The 25,324-nt window shown below is 42.4% G+C and overlaps 2 protein-coding genes across 4 annotated transcripts; both read left to right on the top strand.

The window, feature by feature from the left end:
• The first annotated feature begins 483 nt into the window (after nucleotides 1–483).
• On the top strand, nucleotides 484–14,068 carry vps33b (VPS33B late endosome and lysosome associated). 3 transcript variants are annotated; one of them, XM_042318619.1, is made up of 24 exons: nucleotides 484–568; nucleotides 1,571–1,715; nucleotides 2,046–2,126; nucleotides 2,256–2,317; nucleotides 2,923–2,972; nucleotides 3,800–3,867; nucleotides 3,963–4,008; nucleotides 4,095–4,189; nucleotides 4,414–4,518; nucleotides 7,518–7,608; nucleotides 7,828–7,905; nucleotides 8,116–8,189; nucleotides 8,292–8,378; nucleotides 8,636–8,726; nucleotides 9,304–9,378; nucleotides 9,491–9,555; nucleotides 9,944–9,998; nucleotides 10,104–10,150; nucleotides 10,476–10,608; nucleotides 11,163–11,236; nucleotides 12,682–12,783; nucleotides 12,868–12,943; nucleotides 13,091–13,210; nucleotides 13,598–14,068. In XM_042318619.1, the coding sequence occupies exons 2-24, from the start codon at nucleotides 1,620–1,622 to the stop codon at nucleotides 13,675–13,677; spliced, it is 1,851 nt and encodes a 616-aa protein (XP_042174553.1). In that variant the 5' UTR covers nucleotides 484–568; nucleotides 1,571–1,619; the 3' UTR covers nucleotides 13,678–14,068. The 3 variants fall into 3 exon arrangements, with proteins under 3 accessions (XP_042174553.1, XP_042174552.1, XP_042174554.1); XM_042318618.1 differs by having other exon boundaries at nucleotides 13,088–13,210; XM_042318620.1 differs by lacking the exons at nucleotides 9,944–9,998; nucleotides 10,104–10,150 and having other exon boundaries at nucleotides 13,088–13,210.
• Nucleotides 14,069–14,206: 138 nt separating this feature from the next.
• On the top strand, nucleotides 14,207–24,635 carry prc1b (protein regulator of cytokinesis 1b). The gene is made up of 15 exons (XM_042318621.1): nucleotides 14,207–14,367; nucleotides 14,938–15,070; nucleotides 15,387–15,509; nucleotides 16,052–16,285; nucleotides 16,772–16,942; nucleotides 17,293–17,442; nucleotides 17,879–18,026; nucleotides 18,267–18,403; nucleotide 20,551; nucleotides 20,876–20,968; nucleotides 21,155–21,303; nucleotides 21,579–21,689; nucleotides 21,942–22,055; nucleotides 23,473–23,661; nucleotides 24,421–24,635. Exons 1-15 carry the CDS (start codon nucleotides 14,357–14,359, stop codon nucleotides 24,490–24,492), a joined length of 1,836 nt encoding a protein of 611 aa, XP_042174555.1. The 5' UTR covers nucleotides 14,207–14,356; the 3' UTR covers nucleotides 24,493–24,635.
• The last annotated feature ends 689 nt before the right edge of the window (nucleotides 24,636–25,324 follow it).

Here is a 25,324-nt window from a genome sequence, read left to right as displayed (position 1 = left end):
TTCTTTTGAGTCTTTGGTCCACACCTGTAAACATATCATTGACAACAAAGAAGAGAACATGGTTATGATGGAGACGGGTGATGATGTTGGAATTAAGATGAGGAAGGTTTGCTCTGCTAGGGACCTGGTGCATCTAAATGGTCAAAAGAGGATCTTCTGGATAAAATAAAGAAACATGGTGAGTGCTGGATGCTGCCAACTTGGTATTTGCTTTAAAAAAATCCACTTTTCCACCACATTTGTACCAATGGTTTTTATATAGCTACATCATTAATAGGTAATAGGGAGAGGCTACGGTACCTATTGGATAGTTGGTTTCTTTGGGGTCTTTAGTCCGTTGATCTTGGTGGTTTTCAGCAGAAAATGTCACCGTCTGCAACAATATAACCGAATCTGAACTCATAGTAGCAAGTTGCATACTGTAAACAGCAAAGTGCATTGACTACGTACAGTTCTCCAAAAGTTTTTCTCTCCAGTCATGTCTTGAGATACGGTGCCCTCTATTTACTTGTTCGTAGTGAAACAAAGATTCGCAACATCCCATCCGCACATCCGGAAACAAACCAAGGTAATGTACATAGCTAGCTAAAATTGATAGAGCATTTTAGGTTTATTTTACATTTTTAAATCGTCTAAATCGTCCAATAACCTATACAGTGACGGTATATACATTTGGTTTTAATGACTGACGTCGTCCTTATTGCCATATACAGTTAATCATGGTGTGACTACTAAATCAGCTGATAACTACAGTATGCTAACGTTAGCTCTCGAAAACTCTTCTCTGTATGTTGGTTTTCAGGGTTTCAGGTGTTACACCCGCATTTGTCTCAATGTAAACAAAAATGTTACGCTCTGTTTTAACGTTTAGAAAAGTAAATAATAATCGCGTTCAACCCGGTTTTCGAAACGTATATTTCATTTCAGTGAGAAATTATTTTTTCAAATAAAAAATATACACTATACTGTAGCTGGCCCGGTTCCACGATTAGCCAAAAGGATTAGCCCCCTCATTTGAAACTTGTGCCCCTTCAGTTTTTGTTGTAATGTCTCTATATAAAACATATTTTTAAACGATTGAGTGACAGGTTGGCACAAAATCTGTATCTCTGCTGCACTGTCAGCACAATAGACAGAGCCCACTGCTGTGTGTGTGTGTGTGTGTGTGTGTGTGTGTGTGTGTCTAGGGGCACCTGGTCTCAGATCATTTCTTATTATTTTGTATTTAAATCCGAGACATTCCATTTAGTATGATATGTTATATTTCGTATGGTATGCATTAATTTGTGGATGTCCATCAACCATTTCGTATGATATTTGACAAATTATAATTAATATTATATTTTAGGAATTTGTAAAACGTACAATATATTACGAGTGAATTCTAGCTAGGTGGCTAACGTTAGCTAGCTCGTTGTCAATGTGAAGCTACCCACTCTGCAAAGAAGTCAATTCAATGTCTATTCCACGTTGGTTCAACTTAATTTAATTGAAATGACGTGGAAACAGTGTTATTTCAATTAGAGTGTGCCCAGTGGGTAGCCCATCACAGCTGGATTGTATTTTCCAGGGAGGTGAATGGTTGGGCAGGTGTGTCACTCTGTTCCACCTCAGGCCCCATGGCTCACAGTGTCAGGAGAGATGCCCCTGAGCTCCCTGACTTCTCTCTGCTCAAGAGGCTGGCCAGGGACCAGCTCATTTACCTGCTGGAACAGGTAGGACTACTCCACCCATCTTCCCCCCACTCAGGTTATCAATTGTCTTGTGTCTCAGTATCCACAAGTACTCGCACAAGTCATGGATCCTATTAAAGTTGTAAAGCCTGGGTCAGTTCCCCAGACAGTCCTGGTCCTGGACTAAAAATCTGTTTCAATTGAGATTCTATAGGCTTAATCTGTGTCTGGGAAACTGTCCCTCTATGTTTCTGTAATGTATATTAGTCTCTACTGCAAATAGCAATCCTAAATTCCTCTTCTGGGGATTGATTAGGTATATTCATCATCCTCATCATCATCATGCTGCATTTTTACTCCCCTGGTTTAAAGCTACCTGGGAGGAAGGACCTGTTCATTGAGGCAGATTTGATGAGCCCCCTGGACCGCATTGCTAATGTCACAACACTAAAGGTACATGTCATTGTTATGTGTCTGAATATTGCTGTATACCATTTTGATTGCCTGTCCTTACATATATCAGTTTACCAGGTTACAATGAGGTTCAGTCCTATACAATCTTTGTCACCCTTCTCCTTGTAGCAACATGATGTGGACAAGCTTTACAAAGTGGAACACAAACCCATTGTCAGCACCTCAGATCAGTAAGTAGCAAATCCGATTGTAGTTCCATAGATCCGCTTCTCTTTTATTGTCTTGGAGAAACAAGTATCAGCGCCATAACAATGTTGTAACACAGCCATAACAATGTTGTAACACCGCCATAACAATGTTGTAACACAGCCATAACAATGTTGTAACACCGCCATAACAATGTTGTAACACAGCCATAACAATGTTGTAACACAGCCATAACAATGTTGTAACACAGCCATAACAATGTTGTAACACAGCCATAACAATGTTGTAACACCGCCATAACAATGTTGTAACACCGCCATAACAATGTTGTAACACCGCCATAACAATGTTGTAACACCGCCATAACAATATTGTAACACAGCCATAACAATGTTGTAACACCGCCATAACAATGTTGTAACACAGCCATAACAATGTTGTAACACCGCCATAACAATGTTGTAACACAGCCATAACAATGTTGTAACACCGCCATAACAATGTTGTAACACCGCCATAACAATGTTGTAACACAGCCATAACAATGTTGTAACACAGCCATAACAATGTTGTAACACAGCCATAACAATGTTGTAACATATCCTTAATAATGTGCCTTCCTTGACAGACTATGCTTCCTGATCCGTCCAAGAATAAAAACTGTCAAGTGGATATGTGGTAAGTAGAATGGTGGCACCCTGATATTGAAAATCAGCTGATTCATATTGTATGTCATTAAAGTGTAATTCTTGGGATGCCAATGCAGTGAAAGATTAAGTTAGCAACGCTATTCTCTTACGGAGAAATGAATGACTGTATTACTGTCGTCCCAGACTTTGAAATGCCTTGTCTTTTCTGGATCAGTGGTATTATCGACAGTGCTTCTGGAGTACGTTGTGTTACTGTGCAAACAAAGGCTTCTGATTTAATGTCCTTGATCGGGAAGACAATGAGGGAAATCACTCTGTTATGAGTTTGATTTATTCTTGCTCACAGATCAACTGAAGAAATGCAAAATGTACATGACTAATAATTGCAAAACACTCATTTAAATACATAACACATAATACATAAATATATATATATTTTTAATTTTACCTTTATTTTACTAGGCAAGTCAGTTAAGAACAAATTCTTATTTTCAATGACGGCCTAGGAACAGTGGGTTAGCTGCCTGTTCAGGGGCAGAACGACAGATTTGTACCTTGTCAGCTCGGGGATTTGAACTTGCAACCTTTCGGTTACTAGTCCAACGCTCTAACCACTAGGCTACCCAGAACACTTGAAACATTACAAGACATTTTTTAGAATGGAAATTGAAATATTAAAATGTGATTGTAAAACCCCCAAAAATTGAGGGGGGAAACCATTAAAGAGGTAGAGTTATTATACAGTCTGACAGCAGTGAGTAGAGTGCCGTTTCCCAGGTGGTTTGTACAGGCAGTTATACAGGACTGTTCGTGGCTGTTTCTTATATCCACTGACAAATTGGTTTCTTTTTCCAGATGTGGTCAATGCAGACAAAGCATTTGGGAGATTCAGAAGATACAAGATCATATTTAGCCCTCAGAAGGTGATTATTATGTAGTTATTGTATACTCTCTGCAATAAAACAATTATATTTGTTTTCTTTGCTCATTCTTCTCTCGCTTTCCGTGCCTCTTACAGTTTTATGCATGCGAGAACCTTTTGGAGGAGCAGGGAATCTTTGGTGGTAGGTGTCTTTTGATATTTCATATTAATATTTTGGTATTCCAGATGTTTGAATGTTAACAGACACTTTTTCACTCCCTTGTGAAGATGTGACTACTGACGAGTGGTCATTCTACCTCCTGCCCCTGGACGATGACATCATTAGCTTGGAGCTTCCGGAATTCTTCAGAGACTACTTCTTGGTAATGATAGACAGTAGTGCTGATGGGAGTTGTATTTAGGAATATCAGTCCCACTTTATGATGCAAAAATTATGTATTTACATGTAGTTACATAAGCAGGTACAGTGTAATAACAAATTAGTAACACATTTTGGCATATAACTAACAACCTAGTACTGGGACTAGCATGGTTATATTCATAGTGCTAATTATTTTGCTAACAAGCATGACCTGTGTGTCCACAGGAGGGAGACCAGCGCTGGGTGAGAACAGCGGGTAGTGCCCTGCATCTCCTACACTCTGTCTACGGCCCCTTCTCTAAGGTGTATGGGATCGGACGATGCTCCAAGGTAAGATCAGCTTGTAACGGCTTTCTTCTATCTCCTCCTCTGACGAAGAGGTGTAGCAAGGATCGGACCAAAATGCAGCATGGCTATTGCAATCCATGTTTATTAAATAATAAAGAAACACGAACTTACAAAAACAATAAACGTAATGTGAAAACCGAAACAGCCCTATCTGGTGAACACTACACAGAGACAGGAACAATCACCCACAAAATACACAGTGAAACCCAGGCTACCTAAATATGGTTCCCAATCAGAGACAACGAGAATCACCTGACTCTGATTGAGAACCGCCTCAGGCAGCCACGCCTAGCCACGCCCTAATCAGCCACAATCCCAATGCCCACAAAACCCCAATACGACAACACAATAAACCCATGTCACACCCTCGCCTGAACAAATAATTAAAGAAAACACAAAATACTAAGACCAAGGCGTGACAGAACCTCCCGGACGCACCTCAAACCATAGGGAGGGTCCGGGTGGGCGTCTGTCCATGGTGGCGGCTCCGGCTCGGGACGTGGACCCCACTCCATAAATGTCTTAGTTCCTCCCCTTGCGTCCTGGGATAGTCCACCCTCGCCGCCGACCATGACCTCGTAGTCCTCACCCAGAACCCCACTGGACTGAGGGGCAGCTCATGACTGAGGCAGCTCGTGACTGAGGGGAAGCTCGTGACTGAGGGGAAGCTCGGGACTGAGGGGAAGCTCGGTACTGAGGGGAAGCTCTGTACTGAGGGGCAGCTCTGGACTGAGGGGCAGCTCGGGACTGAGGGCAGCTCGGGACTGAGGGGCAGCTCGGGACAGAGGGGCAGCTCGGGACAGAGGGGCAGCTTGGGACTGAGGGGCAGCCCGGGACTGAGGGGAAGCCCGGGACTGAGGGAAGCCCGGGACTGAGGGAAGCCCGGGACTGAGGGGAAGCCCGGGACTGAGGGGAAGCCCAGTACTGAGGGGAAGCCCAGTACTGAGGGGAAGCCCAGTACTGAGAGGAAGCCAGGCAGTAGTTGGCTGAGATGAAGCTCAGGCAGGTAGTTAGCTGACTGGCAGATCCTGGCTGGCTGGCGGATCTGGAAGAGTCTGGTTGACTGGCAGATCTGGAAGAGTCTGGTTGACTGGCAGATCTGGAAGAGTCTGGTTGACTGGCAGATCTGGAAGATCATGGCTGACTGGCGGATCTAGCTGCTCTGGCTGCTCCATGCAGACTGACAGCTCTGGCTGCTCCATGTAGATTGGCAGCTCTGGCTTCTCCATGCAGACTGGCAGCTCTGGCTGCTCCATGCAGACTGGTAGCTTTGTGCAGACTGACAGCTTTGGCTGCTCCATGCAAACTGGCAGCTCAGGCTGCTCCATGCAGACTGACAGCTCTGGCTGCTCCATGTAGACTGGCAGCTCTGGCTGCTCCATGTAGACTGGCAGCTCTGGCTGCTCCATGTAGACTGGCAGCTCTGGCTGCTCCATGCAGACTGGCAGCTCTGGCTGCGTTGAACAGGCAGGAGGCTCCGGCAGCGCTGTAGAGGAGGAAGGCTCTGGAAGCGCTGAATAGGCGGGAGACTCCGACAGCGCAGGAGAGGAGGAAAACGCTGGCTGCGCTGAACAGGCGGGAGGCTCCGACAGCGCTAGAGAGAAGGATGGCTCTGGCTGTGCTGAACAGGCGGGAGGCTCCGGCAGCGCTAGAGGAAAGGAAGGCTCTGGCTGTACTGGATCGAGAACACGCACAGGAAGCCTGGTGCGGGGAGCTGCTACCGGAGGACTGGTGTGTGGAGGTGGCTCTGGATAGACCGGACCGTGCAGGCGCACTGGAGCTCTTGAGCACCAAGCCTGCCCAACTTTACCTGGCTCGATGCCCACTCTAGCCCGGCCAATACGAAGAGCTGGTATGTACCGCACCGGGCTATGCACCCGCACTGGAGACACCGTGCGCTCCATAGCATAACACGGTGCCTGCCCGGTCTCTCCAGCCCCCCGGTAAGCACAGGGAGTTTGCGCAAGTCTCCTACCTGGCATCGCCATACTCCCTGTGAGCCCCCCCCCAATACATTTTTGGAGGTGACTCTCAGGCTTCTATCCGCGTCGCCGTGCTGCCTCTTCATACCAGCGCCTCTCCGCTCTCGCCGCCTCCAGTTTTTCTTTGGGGCGTCGATATTCACCAGGCTGTGCCCATGGTCCTTTTCCGTCCAATATCTCTTCCCAAGTCCAGAAGTCCTTTGATCGTTGCTCCTCACGATTAACAGGGAGAGTTGGCTCAGGTCTAACTCCTGACTCTGCCACTCTCTCCCTGAGCCCCCCCCCCAATACATTTTTGGGGCTGCTTTTCGGAGTTTCTTTCTGCGCCGCCGTGTCTTTCTCTTCGACTCCATTCTCCTATAGCCCTCTTCGCACTGCTCCAGCGAATCCCAGGCGGGCTCCGGCACTCTCTCTGGGTCGACCGCCCACCTGTCTATTTCCTCCCAAGTCGTATACTCCATACTCCTGCTGTCCATAACGCCCTCCCATGTCCATTCCTCCTTTCGCTGCTCCTGCTGTCGCTGCCTGTTACCACGCCGCTCGGTCCGGGTGTGGTGGGTGATTCCTCCTCCTCTGACGAAGAGGTGTAGCAAGGATCGGACCAAAATGCAGCGTAATTAAAGAAATAATTAAAGAAAACACAAAATACTAAGACCAAGGCGTGACACAGCTCAGTACATCAACACTCTTTAATGTACTTTTGTATACGCAATTCAGCATTTAGCTGCCTTGTATACTGAATTAAAACAAAGCTAAAATACATCTGGGATTATGATTCTAGATGGTACTGAATGAATGATTTACTATGGGTGCCAGTCTGTTTATGTTTCAGCCAACCAGTCTTTGTCTTGTTCATCAAGGTAGAGCTGTATGTTGTTGAATGCCGACACAGTCAGAAATCAGCACCGGTACAGATGATTTAGATTTTCAAACACCATGATTTAGACGAGATTCATAGAGTATGTGTTAACAGTATGTCTGGTCTCTTGCCCGGTTCAGATGGCGTATGAATCGTGGAGGGAGCAGGTGGAGGAGGGGGAACAGAGAGCGCGTCAAGCGGAGATCGGAAATGTGTTTCTCATTGACAGAGGTAGATCTTTCTTGAACTGTGAATCACGGCAGTTGTGACGTTTGTCTTATTTGTTGCTCTCGTTTTTTGACATTTTAAATATGCTATTGGATAATGTTGTTATTCATTCTCACAGACTAACATATGAAAATGTGGATTTGGAATGGAATAACAATAGGGTGATACTTGTCATAATAATAGCTGATATCATACTAATGTTTTCTCTCATTCTCTTTGCAGATGTGGACCTTGTGACTCCTCTGTGTTCCCAGGTTGTCTATGAAGGACTTGTCGATGATATTTTCAGAATTAAATGTGGTAAGCAATGATATTTGCTATGATTACAGTCTCTACTTTGAAATAGCTATACTGCAAATAATGTGGTCTTTATATATTGTGTCCTAGTCACACACACTGAAGCCTCTTATTGCTGTATACTATTACAGTTACAATGCATAAAATGGCATTAAGATCTTATTGCATGTCCATTGTCTGTATGGAATTCTAATCCTTCTCTTTGTCCTATAGGATGTGTGGAGTTTTGTCCAGATGTCACCTCCTCTGACAAGAGTATAAAAGTGATGCTAAACTCTCAAGATAAGGTTGGCCTTTTAGAAGTATAACACGGTTGAATTGATATAATTTCCCCATCACTGGTTTAAGGATGACAGTCTCACTGGAATTTGTGCGTGCTTCTATCTCAGGTTTTTAACGAGATCAGGAACGAGCATTTCTCCCAGGTGTTTGGCTTCCTAAGTCAAAAGGCCCGAAACCTCCAGACTGCATATGATGTGAGTGTTTCATGCTGACCATATTTACATCTATATGGGCCTTTGTGCTTCCAATTTATTTGTTTACCTTTATTTGCTAGGTATGGTAAGCTGATTGACAGCACATTTATAATTTCCAACAATTCCCCCTGTTGAAGTGTTGCCCTGCGTGGATGCATAATATTTGTCTTAAATGTCCTCTTAGAGCTTTCTTTACATCAAAGAGTAGAAGTTCATGTTTGACGATTATTCATCTCTCTCCGTCTCTGTCATTACAGAAGCGTAGTGGAATGGATATTAAACAGATGAAGACGTTTGTGTCGGAGGAGCTGAAAGGGTTAAAACAGGAGCATCGGCTCCTCAGTCTGCGTGAGTATTGAGTCTCTACTTCCCCAGAGTCAAATGAATTGGTTGAGACCATTTCTATGTCTGCGTGCATTTTGAAGGAAGTTGTTAACTGGTGTTAGCGCAATTTATTTTTTGTTTTTATTTAACTTGGCAAGTCAGTTAAGAACAAATTCTTATTTACAATGACGGGCTACCCCGGCCAAACCCTCCCCTAACCCGGACGACGCTGGGCCAATTGTGTGCCGCCCTATGGGACTCCTGGTCACGGCCAGTTGTGATACAGCCTGGGATCGAACCCGGGTCTGTAGTGACGCCTCTAGCACTGCGATGCAGCCTTAGACCGCTGCACCACACAGGATCCTATGAATGAATGGAAGTGTATGGTAACTGCTAGTATGCTATTAGATACCAAAGACTTTCAGTCATTGCGCTAACACTAGTTAACATTAGCTCGAAAAACTACCTCTAACTTCCTTCATACTGGATGTAGAGACATACAAATGGTATCCATGAGTTCATCAGACTGTGAGGAAGTAGATAAAGGGTTTCATTGCAAAAATCCCAAAGTATCCCTTTAAAAAGACACGTCTCTCTTCAGATATTGGTGCCAGTGAGTCGATGATGAAGAAGAAAACGAAGCAGGACTTCCAAGAGCTGTTGAAGACAGAGCACTGTAATATTACATTACATAGGCTATACTGTACTTTGAGGCATATGCTTTTTCCCCATATGAATCCCATTTCCTGCATTGCATAATAACTGATACTTATTTCTCCACCCGACAGCCTTACTGGAGGGGTTTGAAATCCGTGAATGTATTTCTTACATAGAGGAGCATATCAATAGACAGGTGAGATTGTCTGGAAGATAATGGTACTATAGAAATATAATGAATAGAAAGGGTGTCTCTATTCAAGTCAATGATGTCATAATGGGTGGACTGGCAGCCATTCTGAGTGTACCCATGAGTTTACCAGTCAAATTGGCAGGGGTAGATCCTCCAAACCCGTTCTATTCATTATATTTCTACGAATGCTACATGCATAGAGGTAATCATAGTGCTAAATCGGCCCAATAAGATTTATATTGCAGGTTGTGTTCATCAATCATCCTGGCACATAATTGTTCTCTCTAACCACATCAAACTGTAAACGTTGTTACCAGGTACCACACTGGAGGAAGCTATCATCCACCTTATTGTGTTATCATCCACCTTATTGTGTTATCATCCACCTTAGGTCTCTATGGTGGAAAGTATGAGACTCCTTTGTCTGTTGTCTCTCACAGAAAACGGTGAGACTTCACAGAGATGTTTTTTAACCAAACACATGAAAATATAATTGATCTCATGATAAGATTCTTAGTCCTTTTAAATCAGCTGTTTATATTTTCCTTCAGGCCTCCTTCCCAAAGATTATCGGTCATTAAAAGCCCAGTTTCTACAGGTGGGTTCTGGTATCATAAGTATTGTTTTAAATGATATCTAGCACTGGTTGGGAAAAACATTTTAGTGACCAGAAAAATATGACCTCTCCCAGTCCCAGATATCTTGACGTTGTCAGGAAAAAAGACGTCTATACAACCAACCATTTTACAACCACAAAATTATGACATCCCAGACCAAATTTTGCCCGCTAGTGTGTTACTGTGTAACATTGTCAGTGTAATGTGCATTTAGACTGGATTCATTCTGTATCTTTGTATTTCCATTGTTATTTTGTTGGAGCCTTTTCCTTGTTACGTAGTTCTGTGTCCTATTTCCTCTCTCAGAGTTATGGCATTGAACACCTACTGACGTTTTCCAACCTGAAGCAGCTAGGCCTGCTGGTGGAGCAGCAGCCTGGAGAAACCCTCACTGTCATGGAGAGCAGAGTGGGCAAACTGGTCAACGACAAAACCGCAGGTCAGATACAGGCTGGTCCCAATACCGTTACTGTTTTTAATACAGGCTGGGTCCCAATACTGTTACTGTATTTAATACAGGCTGGGTTCCAATAACGTTACTGTATTTAATACAGGCTGGGTCCCTATACTGTTACTGTTTTTAATACAGGCTGGGTCCCAATACCGTTACTGTATTTAATACAGGCTGGGTCCCAATACCGTTACTGTATTTAATACAGACTGGGTCCCAATACCGTTACTGTATATAACTACTTTGTTTTTCTCCTCGTTTCCTTTCCTGAGTGACCACCACTAGTTGATGACGTGTCTGAATAGTTTTTTTTAACCTGTCAAGTCATTGTAATAAGGAATTGGGATAAGGAAATTAAGCTAATTAAGAATAGTGAGAGACTGACTGATCTGAACCAAGTGAGGGTACAGTGATTTAAATTTTTGAGACTACTACTACCCACAAACTATACATCATAGATATACTGTACTTTAGAGTCCTGACAATGACAAGAAGCTCTGCAAAATATCAGCACTTGAACATTTCAACATGTTCTATTTTAGGAAAGCTGACTGATGCCTTCTCCTCCCTGGCCAAGAAGAGCAATTTCCGTGCCTTGGGCAGGAGGCTCAATCTGGTATGTAGTCTTTTAATTTAATTAACAAAGCAATTACCATATTAAAAACATACCCATGTATTGAGTTACTTTAACTTCATGAAATTTCACTAAACATTATAGAGCGGATTCGTGTACACAGATTAAGCCTAATCCTGGATTCTCCATGAAACTTAGTTTTTAGTTCAGGACTAGGCTGGGAAATGGCCAGGAAACTGTGTTTTTAGTTCAGGACTAGGCTGGGAAATGGCCAGGAAACTGTGTTTTTAGTTCAGGACTAGGCTGGGAAATGGCCAGGAAACTGTGTTTTTAGTTCAGGACTAGGCTGGGAAATGGCCAGGAAACTGTGTTTTTAGTTCAGGACTAGGCTGGGAAATGGCCAGGAAACTGTGTTTTTAGTTCAGGACTAGGCTGGGAAATGGCCAGGAAACTGTGTTTTTAGTTCAGGACTAGGCTGGGAAATGGCTGTGTTTTTAGTTCAGGAAACTGTGTTTTTAGTTCAGGACTAGGCTGGGAAATGGCCAGGAAACTGTGTTTTTAGTTCAGGACTAGGCTGGGAAATGGCCAGGAAACTGTGTTTTTAGTTCAGGACTAGGCTGGGAAATGGCCAGGAAACTGTGTTTTTAGTTCAGGACTAGGCTGGGAAATGGCCAGGAAACTGTGTTTTTAGTTCAGGACTAGGCTGGGAAATGGCCAGGAAACTGTGTTTTTAGTTCAGGACTAGGCTGGGAAATGGCCAGGAAACTGTGTTTTTAGTTCAGGACTAGGCTGGGAAATGGCCAGGAAACTGTGTTTTTAGTTCAGGACTAGGCTGGGAAATGGACAGGAAACTCACCATAAAACAGGGTCCCAAACGATTTTGGCTGCGACCCGTTTTTGACATAAATAAAAAGTTGACTCCACCATGTTAAAAAACTGATGTTATCAACGGCAAATGTTTACATTTAGGCTATGACAGTCTATTATAAATCAGTCTGACTGTACTTTTGTCAGTATTTCAATCTGAAGGAAATATGGTTTGAAGTGACTAAAATGTACCAGAAAAGGTATAAGTTCAGAAGATCATCAGACAATAATGTTGTTTGATCTTCAGTTTGATTTAGTGCCTGGTCTTGTCCAGTCTGTTTTAATGAGTCCTGCGTGGCTTGTGGGCATTGTGGAGGGAAACAGAAGAAACAGAAGATACATACGTGTTCCTGAGAGTCTAATCTTACAGTAATGGGGTCATAATATTTTGTATCTTGAACCATTTAAAAGATTGAGCCACATTTGTAGGAAGAAAACAGAAACCTCTCTGTTTATTACAACGGTATCTAGTGGCTACCGGAGGTTTCTGACAAAACCCTGGTTCTAAGAACCAAGAGCGATTTTCTTTATATATAGTTTGGGAAACACTGCCCTAAATTAACTCCATAACCAAACAGTATTGCAATGAAACCGGATGTCCTTAATATATCTATATCAAGGTGCCCAAGTCAGATGAAGAGTATGACCTCCGTGTCCCTCGAGACATGGCCTATATCTTCAGTGGAGCCTACATTCCTTTGAGCTGCAAACTCATCGAACAGGTATGAACTCATGGATACTAAGACAGAAGTGTGGTTTCAATTAGTGATATAATAAAAAGTATTCCGCTTGTGCCACGTCTGCAGGTATTGGAGCGTGATGGCTGGACAGGGCTCGAGGAAGTCACCCGCATGCTCAACGGACATGAATTTGCAGTCACAGGTAAGACAAGTGGGCTTGACATTCACACTGAAATGTATGTAAACGGCACTTTTGAATGGAAAGTCCATTGAGGAAAGGGGAACACGCAGAGAATTCCAGTTCTTTATTTTCTCCCGCTCTCTACCTCCCCCCCTCCTCTCTCAGCAGGTAGTAACGGATCAGACGCAAGGGTGAAGACCGATTCCCAGCGTATCATCCTAGTCATGTTCCTGGGTGGGTGCACCTTCTCAGAGATCTCAGCACTACGCTTCCTGGGCAGAGAGAAAGGTAAGGAAGGCTTTATATTGGGATTCTGGAAGGTGGTGGTACTAGAAATGTATCAGTGTGCCAATGTAGGGAACAGCAGAAGTCTTGAGAGGTGGGCCAGTAACCAGAGGGTTGCCGGTTCAAATCCCAATGCTGACAGGGAAAATGTAGAGGGTGTGAGCTAAGGAAATATATATTCATGCCCCTATTTCTACCTCTATTTCTCCTAGGTTATACATTTATTGTGGTGACTACATAGTTTACAATATATGTTTTATATAGGTCAAGCGGGTTCTACATAATTACTTTGTACCATTGAAAAAGAGACCTTGGCTCTCAATTGGGATTTTCTGTATAAATACAAGTTGAATAAAAGTGGATAATGTGTTCTCTCTATGGTGTTTCTAGGTCTTAAATTCATTGTGGTGACCACAGCTATCACAAACAGTGCCAGACTTCTGGAGTCTATGTTGGACAACCATGCATGAGTCCTGGGGTCTTTCTATCATTGCCAATGGAAGCATCCAGCTTGTGGTCCAAGACATCATGGGGACACATACAGATGACTTTTTGGACAATTTGCATCAACAATATGACAACAAGCTACATGCTTGCACCTGCTATTCAGAGTCTTGTATTGGAAGCAGTCACTGTCTAGGATAGATCTGATTCAGAAAAAAATTGATTGACGTTGGAATATATTCCATCATAGTGCTATACCAACTGCAAAAGGTGTACAAAGAATGTTGTTTTCTGTCCACAGTACAAAACAAATATTATGTTTTATTTGTTGTCTGTGATTTATAATAAATGATATTTATGAATCTTACGATATCAAATACCTGTAGGTAAATAAACAATGACGTCTCTGTACGGTGACATTTGAAAGCATGTCTGTCACTTTACTGGTAATAACTGTTCGTTCTCTTAAGTCCACGCCCTTGCGCATGCGCACATGGTACCACCATGTCTAGACGATGACATAATGGCCGTCCTCAACCAATGAGAAACAAGACCGCAATTTGATGCATATTTTTGAATCGGACAGAAACGGCTTGACTTGAGAGAGAAGTAACACAGGCAAAGCTGAAGGACAGAGATTTGAGGATTTATGAGAAGTTTTGCTGCAAGCTTCAACACAACTGACTTAATTACTGGGACATCACGATGAGGAAGAGGCAAGTGAATTGTATTTGTAAAAAGTATTGCATTTGGCATGCAGAATTGAAATGTTAAGCTAGCTGTTAGCTAATTTAACAGCAGCAGTGTTTTGTGACTAACGTTATACCTAGCTACCTATATAGAAATTGCAAGATTACTGAAGATTATGAGTTTCTAGCTAAATCAACATTTTAGCAAACGTTAGATGTCAATTTGCCAGAAATGACTAACGTTAGGCAAGACAGTCATTCACAGACTAGGCTGCAAGCACGTTAGCTAACGTTACTGTCTGTAATACCACAGATATAACTTATTTTATTGTACTATACTGTAACGTTAACAGTTAACGACTGGGTGTGTCTGCAAAGTTGAATGAAGGATGGACTGTTGTGTGTTATCAATTCAAAGACTGATAAATTACAATAGCAGGACGACATTGACAATAACGTTAATGCTGCAGTGCTGCCCCTTGTCGCTGCAGTGCAGCGGTCCAGTAAAGTCAAGTAACTTTAACTAGTCATGCCAGTCCAAAATTAAACTTTTAAAAATATATTTTTTATATTTTTTATTTTTATATATGTCCCCAGTGAGGTGCTCGCAGCCGAGTCTGTGGCTTGCCTGAATAAAGCTCTCTGCCGCCTGAAGGACATCTGGGAAGAGATAGGAATACCAGAAGACCAAAGACTACAGAGAACCAATGTGGTCAAGAATCACATCAAGGTGAGTCAGAACAAATTGACACTCAAGCATAGAGTGTAATTATTCTCCAAGAAACAACATTCTTAAAGCCGTGACACCTGTCTGTGCACCTGCTGTAGCTAGTTAACTAGCTAGCTCAGACTCCAGGGCGTCTGGTGAAGAACTAGAACAGTAGCTAGCTAACCTACTTTTGAGGGGTGTGTTGCTAGGCTACATCACACTTATGCCCTATCTATTTAGTCTGCTAAATGTGAGATTTCTATATGTAGCTAATTCACAAGTATGTATTCCTTCCTATATGTGGACTGACTAGTCATTTCTGCACATCTCTCATCAGGGTTTGTTAGACATGATGATAACAGAGGAGGAGTCTCTTAGGACCAGACTGTTGAGCAGCATTGAAGCCTGTCACAAACAACTGGATACGCTGTGCTTGGAACTGCAGCTACCCCCATTTGAGGTAAGCATCCTAACAGTTTCTAACAGGGTCTGCAAAGTTTTACTAGTATGCAAATGACAACCCATAAAAATATAATGACTGGTGGATAGGGATTCAAATCAATGTCCCAGTCAAATTGCCATGGTCTGATTGGCTTTGTCCTTTCTAGTAATTATATTTCTAGGATAAAGCATGTACGGCTTACTATGATGATTTATGGACTTATTGCTGTCCATTTCCTGAAGATGAGTGGATGGAGAAAAAAAGGGCTATTATGGAAAGAAGGGAATGAGGCCATTCCAGTTTAGATAAGTCCATTTTTGAATTTGAAGATTTCTTTGGATAAGTCTTCCAGGGTTGGGGCCAATTCAGGATGTAAACTGAAATTCTCTTTTCAGTTTACTTTCTGAATACTCAAAATGTAAATGGCATTAACCCCAACCCTGGTGCCTTCCCTGGGTACAGATCTGGGATCAGTTTCCCCTCCTCAATACTCACCTTAACCATTAGTGGGGAAATACAGTGTCTAGGGGCAACTTCACCAATACCTTTTCTCTCACCAGGAGGAGAGGGGCGTCACCATGCTGCAGCAGGAGAAGGAGATCCGGACCCAGGTGGAGATGTTGGTGAAGGAGCGGACCCAGAGGATGCAGCAGCTGAAGGCCTTGACGGAGCGCGACCAGGACCTATGTGACACTCTGTGTTCGGACCCCTACGCCCTCGACCCTAACGCCGTGCCCTCCCTGGAGCAGCTGGACGGCTTCCGCCAGCACATCGGCAGCCAGACCACAGAGAAGGTGGATAGGGATTTGTAATAAAAGCAGACCCTGGATTCACATACCAGTAGTATTTGTTTAAAAAAACATATAATGTAGCTGCACTTGATTGCGTTTACCTGGCACAATGGAACTAATGGAATAGTCCCAAAGGAGCAAACCCCATGTGATACATCATGCAGGCTCAATCAAATACTCAAAGGATTTGAAAGAAAAATGTTATTTGAACGTAGATGTGAATGATGGTGCATACTTCAAAGCCTGCTCCTGGAGAGCTGCTGTTTGTTCTGCCATTTTGTTTTAGCCCGGCACTTATTTGCTGATTCAACTACTCTCCGTCTTTAATCTAGATTCATGATTAGTTGAATTGTTTGTAGTAAAGCCAAAAAAGGTTGGCCCTTGATTCTGCTCCTCACTTAGAGAAAATAATATTGGGGGAAAACACTGATGTAAAATAATATACACATTTGAGGAGATCCCTAACAGCATATCTCTGTCTGTGGCCAGGAGCGGCGGCATGCTGAGTTTGTGGGCATCAAGAGGCAGATCATCCTGTGCATGGATGACCTGGACCAGCTGCCAGAGACCAGCTTCGAGAAGGACATCATCTGCGAGGACCAGGAGGCCTTCTGCCTGTCCAAAGACAACATCGCCTCACTCAAACTCCTCCTCAGCCAAGTGAGAATGGAACTAATCCAATATGTTTGAGATGATAGTTTGAGCGATACTTTGCCATGTCTGTGCAGAATGAACAAAGTTGATCTGCTCACCACCACAATACAGTAGAAAGTCGACCTACACACGTTACATTTCTACATTTCAACAATACTGTATCAGTTCATTATCACTTCACTATAGATCATGTAAATATCTTCATTTGCATTTTGTTGCTAATATCTGTCATTGGCTGTGTTCCAGGTCTTTATTGCAGTCGCGCCTCATGTAAAGACAATACAGATGTCCTAGAACGTGCCCATTTCCATAGTGCTCCTTTACTGACCGTCCTGTGTCTATGTTGTTCTGTCTAGCTAGAGGAGAGGAAGGCAGAGAACCAGGCGGTGTGTGAGGCTCACAGGGAGAAGATCCAGGAGCTGTGGGACAGACTGCAGGTGCCCCAGGAGGAGAGAGAGCTCTTCTCAGAGCACATGGTCGCCTCCAAGAAGAAGAACCTGGATGCTGTCAGTGAACACACTTAGCTTATGTCCCAAATGGCACCCTAATCCCTTTCTAGTGCACTTATTTTGACCAAAGCCCAATGAACAAATGTTGACCATGTCCCTTACTTTCCTAAATATTCTGAAATAACTGTTTTTATTTATTTTTGAAAGATAAGCATGAAATGGGCTTGGTCTAATTGACTCAACAACTTAAAATGCATATCTAAGTTTAGCTTTCTTAATGAACCAGAAAGTCAATAGTTGTTTATGGTGTTAAAAAAAATGGATCCTGCTTTGTAGTATGTATACCCCTCTGGTTTGTACCCTGGCTAGTCACCATTGTCTCCAGTACTCTATCTGGCATTCTAAAGCTGTTTCTAAACAAGGTCTGTCTATTAATCAAGAAAATGTTAGAATCAAAGAACCAAATTGTTCTCTCTTCTTTTTCACACCTCAGTTGGAGGCAGAGGGCAAGCGACTGATGGAGCTCAAACGACTGAACATGCGAAACGTTACTGAAGCCATCCGCTCAGAGATCGCAGTGCTCTGGGAGAAATGCTTCTTCAGCAGTGATCAGCAACAGGCCTTTGTGCCCTACTTTAGCAGTATGTTGGGTTTTAGGGTTTTGATTACAGGTTAAACACAAGCTTTGGTAGACCAATCAATGAATGAAGACTCAGAGAAGTCTTTCTAGTGAACAATGTGTTTTATGATTGTTCACTTATTAATCACATACCCATGCATCACATACCCATGCATTTAGTTTTCCCTTTTGAAAAGGCAAAATAAAATCAATGTGACTGATTTTAATAGTACATTTAATTATTTGTTTTTCCCTCCTTCAGATGATTTTACAGAGCAGCTGTTGGGGCTGCACGACGCTGAGATCCTGAGGCTGAAGAAGCACTATGAAGAACACAAGGAGCTGTTTGAGGGGGTTCAACGCTGGGAGGAGAGCTGGAGACTCTTCCTGGAACTAGAGGTTAGCAGTGGAGAAGCACCGTGGAAACATTTTAGTCATTTAGCAGACGTTCTTATCCATAGCAACCATAGCGAGTGCATTCATCTTAAAATAGCTAGGTGAGACAACCACATATCACAGTTGTAGTTTGTACATTTTTGTCAATAAAGACGTTATCAGCAAAGTTGGTGCTAGTAGGAAAAGACAAGTGCAATCATCTTTTTTAAATGGGCTTTAAAGGGATAGTTCACTTTAAGAAAATGTTTATTGCTTATTTTTGAATTACCTAGGCTGTTTCATCCAAACAATTTTGAAGTTAAATAACATAACATTTTAATTTTGAATTACAAAAAAATATTTGTACAAATGACACATTTTTGGGAGTCTTACTGCTATTAGCCCATACAAATGCATTAAATAACAAATTTACTACATAGAAAGTAGGTTGTTCTGAAGTGTAAGAGAAATAAGAAAGGTCAGGAAACTTGTTTATTATTATTATATATATTTTCTTACGTGTGTGTGTGTATATAACTATGAAGTAACACATGGAATTGTGTAGTAACCAAAATAGTGTTAAACAAAAATATATATTTCAGATTCTTCAAAGTAGCCACCCTTTGCCTTGATGACTGCTTTGCACACTCCTGGCATTCTCTCTACCAGCTTCACGAGGAATGCTTTTCCAGTCTTGAAGGAGTTCCCAGTTATGCTGAGCAAATGTTGGCTGCTTTTCCTTCACTCTGCGGTCCAACTCCTCCCAAACCATCTTAATTGGGTTGAGGTCGGGTGATGGTGGAGGCCAGGTCATCTGATGCAGCACTCCATCACTCTCCTTGGTCAAATAGCCCTCACAATCTGGAGGTGTGTTGGGTCATTGTCCTGTTGAAAAACCAATGATAGTCCCACTAAGCGTATACCAGATGGGATGGCGAATCGCTGCAGAATGCTGTGGTAGCCATGATGGTTGTGTTCCTTGAATTCTAAATAAATTACTGACAACGTCACCAGCAAAGCACCATCACACCACCTCCTCCATGCTTCACGGTGGGAACCACACACGCAGAGATCATCCGTTCACCTACTCTGCGTCTCACGAAGATGCAGCGGTTGGAACCAAAAATCTTAAATTTGGACCAAAAGACAGATTTCCACCAGTCTAATGCCCATTGCTTGTGTTTCTTGGCCCAAGCAAGTCTCTTCTTCTTATTGGTGTCCTTTAGTAGTGGTTTCTTTGCAGCAATTTGACCATGAAGGCCTGATTCACGCAGTCTCCTGTGAACAGTTGATGTTGAGATGTGTCTGTTACTTGAACTCTGAAGCATTTATTTGGGCTGCAATCTGTGGTGCAGTTAACTCTAATGAACTTAACTCTGGGTCTTCCTTTCCTGTGGAAGTCCTCATTAGAGCCAGTTTCATCATAGCGTTTGATGGTTGTTGTGACAGCACTTGAAGAAACTTTAAAAGTTCTTGAAATTTTCCGCATTGACTGACCTTCATGTCTTAAAGTAATGATGGATAGTCATTTCACTTTGCTTATTTTAGCTATTCTTGCCATAATATGGACTTAGCCCTATTTGGTAAAAGACCATCTTGTGTATACCACCCCTACCTTGCCACAACACAACTGATTGGCTCAAATTGATGAACTTTTAACAAGGCACACCTGTTAATTTAAATGTATTCCAGGTGACTACCTCATGAAGCTGGTTGAGAGAATGCCAAGAGTATGCAAAGCTGTCATCAAGGCAAAGTGTGGCTACTTTGAAGAATCTCAAATATAAAATACATTTAACACTTTTTGTTTCTTTTTGTTATTACATGATTCCATGTGTTATTTCATAGTTTTGATAGCTTCACTAGTATTCTACAATGTAGAAAATAGTCAAAAATAAAGACAATAACGAGTAGGTGTGTCCAAACTTTTGACTGGTACTCTACTTTCATTAAAAAAAAAAAGTCAACCGGTACCGAGGGACATTCAGATGAGTCTTGTGAGGCCTGTGGGTGTCCTAGAGCAAAACAACCGATGTACTTTATACAGGGGTACTAGTATGTAGCCCAAACTGTTCGGACGGTATAGACAGAAGTTGGCAGATCGTCTGTACCAACTTCAGACAAGTCCCAAGATGATTGTGGGGGTCGTGGAGCAAAATGTTTCCAAAGAGGGTCTTGATAGTTTGTAGGCAAAACCGTTTGGACGCTACAGACGATTTTGTGCAAAGACCAATTTTCGGTATGTCTCATGGTCTGACAAACACCACTCTGTCACCTTTCACCCCAAATGCGGAAGTGTTACATAGGCGGATGCAGTGGAATGAGACACATCCAATGCAAAAAAACCAACATCTCTAGCTTAAATTGACCAACAACAAAATTATTTTTTGTGTGTCTGAATTTTTGTATAATGCTAATTTAGATTTCTAAGGAGGCAGGCACAGTCATCAACCTTAGGGGGTTTTAACCCCTGGCATGACCTTTTTATCCCCACAGAAAAAAGCCACAGACCCTCCAGGTTCACCAACAGAGGAGGGAATCTGTTGAAAGAGGAGAAACAGAAAGCCGAGCTCCACAAAAGCCTCCCAAGGTAAATCCTTTTGAAAAAGACAGGGGTCTGTATTATTCCCTTGTTAGGGGGTAGCTACTGTACATAGAAACATGACAAGGCTCTCTTTTTTTTTTTTACCAGCCGTACATAATGCTATGCTATATAAACACATACTATACTGTAAAACACTTGGCTATATCCCTATATTTTTGTTTTGTTTGTCCAGCTTGAGAAGAAGCTGAAGGCTCAGATTGATGTGTGGGAGCAGGAGCAGGCCAGGGAGTTCCTGGTGAATGGACAGAAGTTCCTGCAGTTTGTAGAGGAGCAGTGGGAGCTGCACCGCATCGAGAAAGAGAATGAGAAGCTGGAGAGGGTAAAGACATGGCTACTCATTTGAGGGCAGAATCCTAACTTGAGAGATACAGTATTGGTCCTCTTCCTGGACCCAGATCAAACCTAGTCCTGGACTAAGAAGCATGACCAAAGAAGTGTTTTTCAGTCCAGGATTAGGTTTCATTTGGATCTGGGAAACCGGACCTATCATCATTTGTTACACACTTGTCTCAAGTTAGGGTTAGGTCTGTGCAGCTAAAAGCTTACTTTGTTACAATACTTTGATCTTATTGAGCTTATATTTTATTGTAACAGCAACTGAAAAAGAGCAAGCAGATTGAGGTGGATATGCTGTATGGGACAGCTGTCCGGACGCCTACCAAAAGGAGATTCCTTGGCACAACTACCCCCAGCAAAGCAAGAAAGGTACCACTCCAGTGACTTTGCTGCTGCTCTTTCTAGCCTTCATACTCATGGAACAATTGCGTGGCCCAATCTTAGCCTGGGTATCCAGTCTGTTTCTGGACTGCCTACGTTTGTATGACAAAGGTGGCTAAAGCAGAAACAAGACTGGACACCCAGGCTAACACAATCACTGGCTTGTATTTTAAATAGTTGCGCATTAATAACGTGAGCTTTTGGCATCACTAACTAACTCTGTCTGTGTGTTCTCTCCAGTTCAATGGCACCACCTCCAGCCTCTCTAGTGCCAACTCTAACAGTACCATGCGCTCAGCCTATGGCGGAACTGTCTGCCACTCACCCTCCCGCCCCCCTCTGTCAGTCAACAAGGTCAATGCAGCATGTTTGTACAACAACTAACTACACTGAAAAAATATATATAAATGCTACAATTTCAAAGATTTTACAGAGTTCAAATAAGGAAATCAGTCAATTGAAATAAATAAATTAGGCAGTAGTCTATGGATTTCACATGACTGGCAATACAGATATGCATCTGTTGGTCACAGACACCCTAGAAAAACAGTCAGTATCAGGTGTGACCACCATTTTCCTCATGCAATGCAACACATTTATTTTGCATAGAGTTGATCAGGCTGTTGATTGTAGAATGTTATCCCACTCCTCTTCAATGGCTGTGTGAAGTTGCTGGATATTGGCGGGAGCTGGAACACGCTGTTGTACATGTCAATCCAGAGCATCCCAAACATGCTCAATGGGTGACATGTCTGTCAAGTATGCAGTCCATGGAAGAACTGGGATATTTTCAGCTTTCATGAATTGTGTACCGACTCTTTCAACATTATCTTGCTGAATGGCACGCCAATCATCATGGTATCTCTGCATTCAAATTGTCATCGATAAAATGAAATTGTGTTCGTTGTCTATAGCTTATGCCTACCATTACCATAACCCCACCTCCACCATGGGGCACTCTGATCACAACATTGACATCAGCAATCCGCTCGCCCACACGACGCCATACACACACACACTGCCTGCCATCTGCCCGGTACAGTTGAAACCGGGATTCATCCATGAAGAACACACTTCTCCAATGTGCCAGTGGCCATAGAAGGTGAGCATTTGTCCAATGAAGTCCGTTTCGATGCCAAACTGCAGTCCAGTCAAGACCCTAGTGAAAAAGCTGGATGTGGAGGTCCTGGGCTGGCGTGGTTACACATGGTCTGTGGTTGTGTGAGGCCGGTTGGACGTACTGCCAAATTCTCTAAAACGACGTTGGAGGCAGCTTATGGTAGAGAAATGAACATTCAATTCTCTGGCAACAGCTCTGGTGGACATTCCTGCAGTCACCGTTCCAATTGCACACTCCCTCAACATGAGACATCTGTGGCATTGTGTTGTGTGACAATTTTTTTGAGAGAAATAAGCTTTTGTGCATATGGACAATTTTTGCAATCTTTATTTCAGCTCATGAAACATGGGACCTACACTTTACATGTTGCGTTTATATTTATTTCAGTATACTTAGACGCTATTTAATTACTTTTCTCAATTTAGACCAGTCATTTGGTATGGCTAACATGCTAATCTTTGGCCAAACCCTGACATTTACTCAAAGCAAACCATCTGTTGTGTTTTCTGTTCCCAAGCTTGGAATACAAACTGATGCTCTGTTTCTTCATTTTTGAAGTGATGGGGAAATGGAATATATCAGTTTGGATTCCAGGCTTCTCTTTCTCCCTTTCTCCTCATCCATATTTTCTCTGTGTTCTCCCCCATCCAGGTCCCATCGGTACGGACCCCGGGTCGCAGTAAGCCCCCTCTTGCGGGACTGCAGGAGCGCAACAAGGAGAACATGGGCCAGGTGACCGGACTTGGAGTCCCTCTTCAGAGCGGTGGGTTTAAAACCCTGGCTAGTCCGCAGCGTAACTTCAGCATTAACTCTGTCGCCAGCACTTATTCCGAGTTTGCGGTAATTTGTGTTTTTTTCTGTGTCTTATTTTCCACATTTTACTATGCAGCAACACACGGTCTAGCCATGAGAGGGGTTTGAGTGGAGAATTGTGGATAATTGATAAATGTATTCTGTTTTTAGACAGGCTTAATCAACACAGTAATCGAATCAGTTCAATCAAGGTTTGTTTGAATGTGTTAATTGCCTAAACTAAAACCATACACCTCAAATAATTCTTCCTGTATCCAAATATATGCATGTCATTAACCACTAAGATACATTCTTCAAAGGCTTCATCCCTGATTATGTTCACAGGTAACAGTAGTGTACCCTCTTGTTAGTGTGTCCTTGAGGGCTCTCAGGCTAGGCTGTGTGTCGCTATTTACTGATGTAACCTTTTTACAACCACACTCCTAATATCCTTTCTTCAGTCTTTCTCTGGCTGTCACTGTGGTTGTTTCTGCCTTTTTAAATGAAAATGTATTTGGGAAATGTGCAATTACCAGAATTGCATATTTTCTAGATTTGTGTTTATTTACTATGAAATGAAAACTGAGGTAGTGTCCATTGCTATTTGTCGCTACTCAATTTGTTTCCACTGCACCTTGGTCATGTTCATTAGGATATGCTGTAGCAAAATATTTTGCATGAAAATTAGCATTTTCTAATTTAGATCATACCTCCCCATTATACTCTGTTTCGTGCAACTGAACACTAGCCTGTTGATGTTGGGTGGGAAGGGAATATCTATGCTTATCTCTGTACCTTTGTCCACAGCGAGACCTCTCCAAGGTCACTAACAGCAAGAGCAAGCCAGACATGCTGAACTCCACCATTGCTCACCTTTGACCCCTGACACCAGACAATGACGCGGTTGGTTGATTGACATCCTGTGTTTGTGTCCCATCAAGTCCCCACCAGCTGTCATTTTAAAGTGGATCACTATCCTTTTTTTTTTTTTGTCTGCGTTTCTATGTAAATTTAAGGTAATACTATATGTGTATATATATGTATGTGTGTGTGTGTGTGCATTCATACATGCATGCATACATACATACATACATACATACATACATGCATGCATACATACATACATACATACAATACATACATACATACATACATACATACATACATACATACATACATACATACATACATACATACATACATACATACATACATACATACATATATACATACATACATACATAAATACGTACGTGTGTAAATATATGTAAGTGTTCGAATTAAAAACCTTAAAGGTCATGTTATGAAATGTATCATATTGTAACAAACAATTTTTAAGCACTAAAATGGCACGGATGACTATGTTCCTTGTATGTAAGATGGAGCAGACAGTACTGCCTGCAATCTCGTGCTCCGATGGTTTTGGTGAAAGAGGCTTGGGGTAGCCAGTGTTCGTTCTTTCCTTTAAGCCAGGCTTTCACTATCTTATTATACTCAAAGCATACCGATCATGAATATTTTGCACATGTTTTCTATTGTATATTAAATCATTTATTTTACACTCATGAGTTATGTGCCGTCATCACTTTTTTTTCCCACGACTTGATTTTCTGTGAACGTACAGTACCAGTCAAAGGTTTGGACACGCCTACTCATTCAAGGGTTTTTCTTTATTTTTACTCTTTTCTACATTGTATAATAATAGTGAAGA

Source organism: Oncorhynchus tshawytscha, unplaced genomic scaffold (genome assembly GCF_018296145.1).
Source record: "Oncorhynchus tshawytscha isolate Ot180627B unplaced genomic scaffold, Otsh_v2.0 Un_scaffold_530_pilon_pilon, whole genome shotgun sequence".
NCBI classification, from domain to species: domain Eukaryota; kingdom Metazoa; phylum Chordata; class Actinopteri; order Salmoniformes; family Salmonidae; genus Oncorhynchus; species Oncorhynchus tshawytscha.
The sequence above is the reverse complement of the archived record's forward strand: the minus strand, read 5'-3'. Positions and strand labels throughout refer to the sequence as shown.

What these genes read in the sequence shown, in the direction of transcription:
- vps33b (XM_042318618.1), top strand. Translation starts at nt 1,620, where the DNA reads ATGGCTCACAGTGTCAGGAGAGATGCCCCTGAGCTCCCTGACTTCTCT. An exon ending in ACCTCCAGACTGCATATGAT is followed by an intron (nt 8,379 to 8,635) that starts GTGAGTGTTTCA and finishes CTGTCATTACAG; the next exon opens with AAGCGTAGTGGAATGGATAT. An exon ending in GTTGTCTCTCACAGAAAACG is followed by an intron (nt 9,999 to 10,103) that starts GTGAGACTTCAC and finishes ATTTTCCTTCAG; the next exon opens with GCCTCCTTCCCAAAGATTAT.
- prc1b (XM_042318621.1), top strand. An exon ending in AGAAGAAGAACCTGGATGCT is followed by an intron (nt 17,443 to 17,878) that starts GTCAGTGAACAC and finishes TTCACACCTCAG; the next exon opens with TTGGAGGCAGAGGGCAAGCG. An exon ending in AGAATGAGAAGCTGGAGAGG is followed by an intron (nt 21,304 to 21,578) that starts GTAAAGACATGG and finishes TTATTGTAACAG; the next exon opens with CAACTGAAAAAGAGCAAGCA.